The sequence below is a fragment of the Neoarius graeffei genome, chromosome 7 (genome assembly GCF_027579695.1).
Source record: "Neoarius graeffei isolate fNeoGra1 chromosome 7, fNeoGra1.pri, whole genome shotgun sequence".
NCBI classification, from domain to species: Eukaryota; Metazoa; Chordata; class Actinopteri; order Siluriformes; family Ariidae; genus Neoarius; species Neoarius graeffei.
Window position 1 is genome coordinate 35,568,622 of NC_083575.1, and position 8,106 is coordinate 35,576,727.

General features: G+C 45.0%; 1 protein-coding gene across 2 annotated transcripts in view; it reads right to left on the reverse strand.

The window, feature by feature from the left end:
* lrrc73 (leucine rich repeat containing 73) overlaps positions 1-4,435 on the reverse strand; it is a 40,152-nt gene extending 35,717 nt beyond the window's left edge. For both annotated transcript variants that reach the window (XM_060925560.1, XM_060925559.1), the window contains exons 1-3: positions 3,693-4,435; positions 807-967; positions 455-577 (exon numbers count right to left, since the gene is read on the reverse strand). In XM_060925560.1, the coding sequence (XP_060781543.1) occupies positions 455-577; positions 807-967; positions 3,693-3,964 (556 nt within the window). In that variant the 5' untranslated portion in view covers positions 3,965-4,435. The remainder of the gene's footprint in view (positions 1-454; positions 578-806; positions 968-3,692) is intronic.
* Between the last annotated feature and the right edge of the window lie 3,671 nt (positions 4,436-8,106).

Consider the following 8,106-nt stretch of genomic DNA (forward strand, 5'->3'; position numbering starts at 1 on the left):
TTCTGAAGATAAATGCTTCAAATGAGCAAAATTATCTGACAAGACTATTTCAAGCTTGAAGTTAGTAAACAAAGTCTGGAAATAAACTACATGGCCAACAGGATGGAGAAACCTGACCAGCATAAAGGTACGTGTGTTTGTTGAACATTCCAGATTTATTCCCTCCTTTGCTGTTACAATAACCTCCACTCGTCCGCAAAGGATTTCCACTCGATTTTGGAGCACGGGAAAGGGAATTTGCCCATTCGGCAATGAGTGTGATGGTCATGCGTCCACATCCTTTTTTGCAATATTATATAGGTTTTAAGTTATTTGGTTTACTGTACTCTTATTACACGTCATGCTCGATACATTAAACCATATTTTCTTTTTTTTTTCCTTTTTTTGGGCGTGTAAGTCATCCGTAAAGTATGACCTGATACGGAATTTGTCCAGCATATTCAAGAACGCTTACCTAAGGGATTGTAGTCCAGATTAAGGACCCGCAGCTGTGAGCTATGAGCCACTGCGATTGCTAGGCGAGCCCAGCCTTTAGTGGTGATTGCTGGGTTTGCACTTAGTGTCAACTCTCGGAGACCTGAAGAACAAAAATATTAATCGAAAACAGCAACGACATTAAAAAAAAATCTGGAAAGTCAACTTTTTATCAAAGAATAAAATACGGCAAGAAAAAAAAAAGTTTTCATTTTAATCCGACACTGAATACTCAATCGTTCTCCAAGTGAATTTAATACTGTACATAGCTGAAAACTTAAATGTGTTTTATTGTGTTATATTTTTTTTCCAAGGGTAATATAAAATTTTACCAGATTTGGCCCCATCTGGAGGCAACATGCCACAAATCAGCTGAATCGCCTCATCGCCCAGCATACAATCTCCCAGGTCCAAGGACACCAGAGAGGGGTGAGTTGACAGCGCTGTGTTCAGAGTGACCAACCCTGCATCTAAAAGAGGGCTTCCATGCAGGCTGTGAGGGAGCGAGGAACACAGAGAGACGGACAGAGGACACATCATACAAGGAATTAATCAAATATAGTCCAGGTATTCTTAGTGATTTTAGTTTTGTATAATATACAGTTCCTATTTTGAGTCCTTTCTTGTTTGCCATAGTGATGGATAGCTTGACGGACAAAGTGAGGCAAGAGTCACCATGGAACATGATGTTTGCGGATGATATCGTGATGTGTGGTGAAAGTGGAAAGGAGGTTGAGTTGGGTTTGGAGAGATGGAGGGATGCATTGGAACGAAGAGGAATGAAGGTGAGCAGTAGCAAAACAGAATACATGTGCATCAATGAGAATGGGGATGAGAGTGTAGCGAAGATGCGAGGAGTAGACGTAAAGAAAGTTGGTGAATTCAAGTACCTGGGGTCAACTGTGCAGGAAAATGGGGGCTGCGATGGTGAGGTGAGAGAGTGCAGGCAGGGTGGAGCAGTTGGAGAAGGATTTCGGGAGTCATTTGTGATAGGAAAGTCCCAGCAAAAGTGAAAGGTAAGATGTATAAGAGAGTAGTGAGACCAGCTGTGATGTATGGATTGGAGACCGTACCCTTAACGAAGAGACAGGAGGCGGAGGTGGCGAAGTTGAGGATGTTAAGGTTTGCGATGGGAGTGATGAGGTTGGACAGGATAAGGAACGAGCACATCAGAGGGACAGCACATGTAGAGAGCTTGGGAATTAAAGATCATAGGCAACGGTTTTCAATTTATGCACATTAGAAGCTTTATATGTTAAACCCTCTGTAATTTTCTTCTGGTCCCAAGAAGTATTGTTAATAAGTAATAATTAAAATAAGAGTGTGGATTGCGGCGAATTTCGTGACCACTCGACACGTGATGTCATTCAAGACAAACAAACTGCTTGAGTTGAGTCCACTCCCGTTTACTTGCCTTGCCGTTCAGCTTGAGTGCAGATGTGTGTTCGGGAATTTCCAAAGAAAAACCATGCCTCATTGTTGTGCAGTGAACTTTAACGACGGGACCGGTTCAGGAAGAAATTTTTATCTTTTTCCGAGAGAGGAGAAGAGGTGGAGTGAATTGGCTTTTTCCAAAAGAGCAGAAGAGGCGGAGCGAGTGGGTTGGCTTTTTCCCGAAAAAGAAGAGGCGGAGCGCGTGGGTTGGCTTTTTCCCTTTAAAAGGAGAAGAGGCGGAGCGAGTGGGTTGACTTTTTCCCCAAAAAAGAAGGGGCGGAGCGAGTGGGTTGGCTTTTTCCCTTTAAAAGGAGAAGAGGCGGAGCGAGTGGGTTGGCTTTTTCCCGAAAAAGAAGGGGCGGAGCGAGTGGGTTGGCTTTTTCCCGAAAAAGGAGAAGAGGCGGAGCGAGTGGGTTGGCTTTTTCCCGAAAAAGGAGAAGAGGCGGAGCGAGTGGGTTGGCTTTTTCCGAAAAAGGAGAAGAGGCGGAGCGAGTGGGTTGGCTTTTTCCGAAAGAGAAGAGGCGGAGCAAGTGGGTTGGCTTTTCCCGAAAGAGGAGGAGAGGCGGGGCGAGAGGGTTGGCTTTTTCCGAAAAAGGAGAAGAGGCGGAGCGAGTGGGTTGGCTTTTTCCAAAAAAGGAGAAGAGGCGGAGCGAGTGGGTTGGCTTTTTCCGAAAAAGGAAAATAGGCGGAGCGAGTGGGTTGGCTTTTTCCGAAAAAGGAAAATAGGCGGAGCGAGTGGGTTGGCTTTTTCCGAAAGAGAAGAGGCGGAGCGAGTGGGTTGGCTTTTTCCGAAAAAGGAGAAGAGGCGGAGCGAGTGGGTTGGCTTTTTCCGAAAAAGGAGAAGAGGCGGAGCGAGTGGGTTGGCTTTTTCCGAAAAAGGAGAAGAGGCGGAGCGAGTGGGTTGGCTTTTTCCGAAAAAGGAGAAGAGGCGGAGCGAGTGGGTTGGCTTTTTCCGAAAAAGGAGAAGACTGGAGGTAAATATTTTTACCTTTGCTTGCAATTGACTTGTGAAGAATCCTGAGGGATCCTGTACAATCATTGTGGAAATGAGACAGAGGGATATTTCCTCGCTTAGAGTCGGCTATAGATAGTATAATGCCGCGGATGGCAGGCTAATGTGGCCTACCGGCGCGCTGTCCAGTAATCGTTCCCCATATCCACTAGGGAGGGCGGTTTAATTATTCTTCAAAAGGGCTCTTATTTACTATTATGACGAAAGTAGGAATTTATCATAACTCCCAGGATAAATCGTTTGGGCGCGAGTCTTGTTGAGGTCCGGGGTCACCGCGATCAGAGTCGGCCGAGTCGCTGTCCGATTCCGAGGCCGCACGGTCAAACCAGTGAGCCGCATTCACCGCCATAGGCTCATATGGTTTCACCTCTCGATATTTAATTTGTTGAGTTCCTACTTCAAAATCGCTATTGCTCTCACGGCCAAAGCCCGGACACGTGCGCGGTTCGCAGGTGTAAACACAGCTGCTCCCGGTCTGTTTGGCTTAAATGACGTCATGACGCCCCCTGGCGGTGAAAGCGCGCATAAGTGAGATATAAACAAATCTTCGGAAATTGGGCAAACCAGTATATTTTAACCGTTTTATTCAAGTTTAGGGTGCAAATTAGACACCAGGAAGATTTAATTCGCTTTTTGGGTCGTTCTTCTAGACCAAGTCGATATTCTACGTTTCACTTGTGCTGAGGCAGCATTCGAGCAGTGGAGTCTGTAGTTTGACTGAAGTTGGGTAGTTTGTCCGCGTCTGGAATAATAACTGGAATGCTGTACTTACAATAGTGTCTGTATGGACCTGTTGGCTGTGAGCGCCTCGGCGAGCTGCTTCGCGCGGCCGCTGCTCGACACCACGCCCAGGTTCAGGTTGAGCTGCGCGAGCGAGCGAGACTCGGACACCCCGCGGCACACGCGCCCGAAGTCCCGGTCCGACAGCTGGCAGCCCCGCACCGACAGCAGCCGCACACTGTTCTCCTTCAGACTGTCGCAAATGTCCCGGATTTCCGCCCCGGACAGCGCCTCTCCTGTGATCTGAATCGACCCCGGCAGCATGTTCGTGAGGCTGGGAGTCAGTCCCGGTGCAGTCGAGGCATCGCCGGTTCGGGTGACGCTTCCAGAAAGAGACGCCGCGGCCCAGAAAACAACCCGCTACATCATCCACACACACACACACACCGCACGATGAACAAAACTATAAACCCTGCCGTGTTGTCATTAGCAGACTGGCCGCATCTCCAAACTTATCATGTTTAAAATGACCGACCGATAAACCGACAGCAGGGTCTAAATCGGTTGGTTTTCTCGGGCTGCTGAAGCACCGAGTCCTTCCCAGGTGCAGGAGTCCCACTCTCAGGTTATCCACTTGCAGCATCCAGACAAAGCTAATCGCTCCTTGTGTCCGTTACCATAGAGACCATCAGCACACTGTCCTCTCCTGATCGAAAGCCTTGAGCTGCTTGTGAACGCGGATTCAGCAGGATTTATTTGTGCTTAAAGATGACCAATAATCTCTCTCTCTCTCTCTCTCTCTCTTTTCACTCAGTGCGTTTCCTAAACTGAAGAAAGATCCCAGAGCTACCGATAGATACACTATGAGGGATCAGATGCGATTAGTTGGGTCTAGTTTTTTGCTTATTCGACTTGCCTCATCCCTGAAAGAAATTCCTTCCAGTAGATCACTAATGGTTCCAGTCTGGATCAGACAGATTAGCTGGAATTTAGAACAGCTTTCCAGATAGCAACAGTTTTGTTTTTATTTGTAGGTCCAAGCTGTTTTAAGCTCGAGGGAACATAATTATGGGTTGTTTTACAATCAGGGTACAAAGTTTGTGTCACAGGGGTCCAAAATTCAAATCGATTCAAACTGGTTCTTGTACCAGTTTTTAAGTGAAGGACAAGTTAAAGAACAGATTTCAGGTAATTTTTTGACATATGTGTATGGAGGACATTTTTTTTTTTTTGACAATTCAGAATCCACTACTTCCATAGTGCTTTTAAATATAAGGCTGTAAGCTTTGTGTTAGTTGTCTCTAATATTTATGTCCCAATATCTTGACCACATTTTAGGATGAAAATAATCATTTTAGATATGTTATTTTATATTGAGGGCGGCACGGTGGTGTAGTGGTTAGCGCTGTCGCCTCACAGCAAGAAGGTCCTGGGTTCGAGCCCCGGGGCTGGTGAGGGCCTTTCTGTGTGGAGTTTGCATGTTCTCCCCGTGTCCGCATGGGTTTCCTCCGGGTGCTCCGGTTTCCCCCACAGTCCAAAGACATGCAGGTTAGGTTAACTGGTGACTCTAAATTGACCGTAGGTGTGAATGTGAGTGTGAATGGTTGTCTGTGTCTATGTGTCAGCCCTGTGATGACCCGGTGACTTGTCCAGGGTGTACCCCGCCTTTCGCCCGTAGTCAGCTGGGATAGGCTCCAGCTTGCCTGCGACCCTGTAGAAGGATAAAGCGGCTAGAGATAATGAGATGAGATGAGATTTTATATTGAAAAATTAGCTGTCTCGGAGAGGACATTTTTTTGACACAATTCCATACTAATTTGATCAAAATAGTCTGAAAACTTACTGGCATTCAACATTAAAACTTCACTATGTTTCCAATGATATGGAACCAAATGTGTGTTTTATGGTATAAAGAATGATTTAAGTGCATCCCTTTTGGAGCTACCTGTGGTCAAAAAAGCACTTTTTCTAAATGACACGAGTAATTTTGCTAAATATGACATATATTGCCATACATTCGCCAAAAATAACGTTATCACCAAATTTCTTTTTTGCATGGTAAATAGAGCTATCACAGGGCTACAATAAACAACCAAGTTTATTTAGTCAAGCCTTTTGATATTGAAGATAATAAGTGTTAGATGTGGGGCGGCACGGTGGTGTAGTGGTTAGCGCTGTCGCCTCACAGCAAGAAGGTCCTGGGTTCGAGCCCCGGGGCCGGCGAGGGCCTTTCTGTGTGGAGTTTGCATGTTCTCCCCATGTCCGCGTGGGTTTCCTCCGGGTGCTCCGGTTTCCCCCACAGTCCAAAGACATGCAGGTTAGGTTAACTGGTGACTCTAAATTGAGCGTAGGTGTGAATGTGAGTGTGAATGGTTGTCTGTGTGTCAGCCCTGTGATGACCTGGCGACTTGTCCAGGGTGTACCCCGCCTTTCAGTCAGCTGGGATAGGCTACTGTAGAAGGATAAAGCGGCTAGAGATTAGACCCTGTAGAAGGATAAAGCGGCTAGAGATAATGAGATGAGATGAGAAGTGTTAAATGTGATTTTTAGCTTGCGTACCCGGATTGTAAAACACCCCTTATCAAAGCAGTCTAAAAACTAATACTGCTTCATTACTTTCCACCAAATTGCCAGATTCAAAATAAACCATCACAGGAGGTGTCAGATCACCACAGCCCACCTTCTACCCTCATTCTCCTTTAAAAAAAAATCCATCTTGGTCTGATCAGCTGTCTAAACACAAGACAAACACCTGTAAAGCTATTTTCCAGCTTCCTTGTCACTTGAATTTTTCAAAATGATTCAGGTTTTCTCATCTCATTGGTCAGATCAAGCTTGAATGTTCAGCAGGAAGTGTGTCAATAAGTAACACTTTTAACAATAGATAAATCATGAGTATATTGATGCCCTGTTTGATTATTTGCCTTTATGATGTTTTTTTTTTTTTGCCATATTAGTAATTTCTTATGCAACCCATCTCCGAAACATGATGGTTGACGGTTTAACCAATTGTATCTAGTTGCAGAGCTACATCTCCCTGTGGAGCCTGGTGAAATATGAGCCCAGATTCTTGTAACAAACACAGGTGGTATATAGCAAGGACTTCTCAGTGCTGAATACAGAAAAGCTTTGTCTTTATCCAACCTCAATAACCCAGACTCATACAGTGGTGCTTGAAAGTTTGTGAACCCTTTAGAATTTTCTATATTTCTGCATAAATATGACCTAAAACATCATCAGGTTTTCACACAAGTCCTAAAAGTAAATAGTTATTATACTTGGTCATTTATTTATTGAGGAAAATGATCCAATATTACATATCTGTGAGTGGCAAAAGTATGTGAACCTTTGCTTTCAGTATCTGGTGTGACCCCCTTGTGCAGCAATAACTGCAACTAAACGTTTGCGGTAACTGTTGATCAGTCCTGCACACCGGCTTGGAGGAATTTTAGCCCGTTCCTCCGTACAGAACAGCTTCAACTCTGGGATGTTGGTGGGTTTCCTCACATGAACTGCTCACTTCAGGTCCTTCCACAACATTTCGATTGGATTAAGGTCAGGACTTTGACTTGGCCATTCCAAAACATTTACTTTATTCTTCTTTAACCATTCTTTGGTAGAACGACTTGTGTGCTTAGGGTTGTTGTCTTGCTGCATGACCCACCTTCTCTTGAGATTCAGTTCATGGACAGATGTCCTGACATTTTCCTTTAGAATTCACTGGTATAATTCAGAATTCATTGTTCCATTAATGATGGCAAGCCATCTTGGCCCAGATGCAGCAAAGTGGGCCCAAACCATGATACTACCACCACCATGTTTCACAGATGGGATAAGGTTCTTATGCTAGAATGCAGTGTTTTCCTTTCTCCAAACATAACGCTTCTCATTTAAACCAAAAAGTTCTATTTTGGTCTCATCCGTCCACAAAACATTTTTCCAATAGCCTTCTGGCTTGTCCACGTGATCTTTAGCAAACTGCAGATGAGCAGCAATGTTCTTTTTGGAGAGCAGTGGCTTTCTCCTTGCAACCCTGCCATGCACACCATTGTTGTTCAGTGTTCTCCTGATGGTGGACTCATGAACATTGGCTAATGTGAGAGAGGCCTTCAGTTGCTTAGAAGTTACCCTGGGGTCCTTTGTGACCTCGCCGACTATTACACGCCTCGCTCTTGGAGTGATCTTTGTTGGTCGACCACTCCTGGGGAGGGTAACAATGGTCTTGAATTTCCTCCATTTGTACACAATCTGTCTGACTGTGGATTGGTGGAGTCCAAACTCTTTAGAGATGGTTTTGTAACCTTTTCCAGCCTGATGAGCATCAACAATGCTTTTTCTGAGGTCCTCAGAAATCTCCTTTGTTCGTGCCATGATACACTTCCACAAACGTGTTGTGAAGATCAGACTTTGATAGATCCCTGTTCTTTAAATAAAACAGGGTGCCCACTCACACCTGATTGTCATCC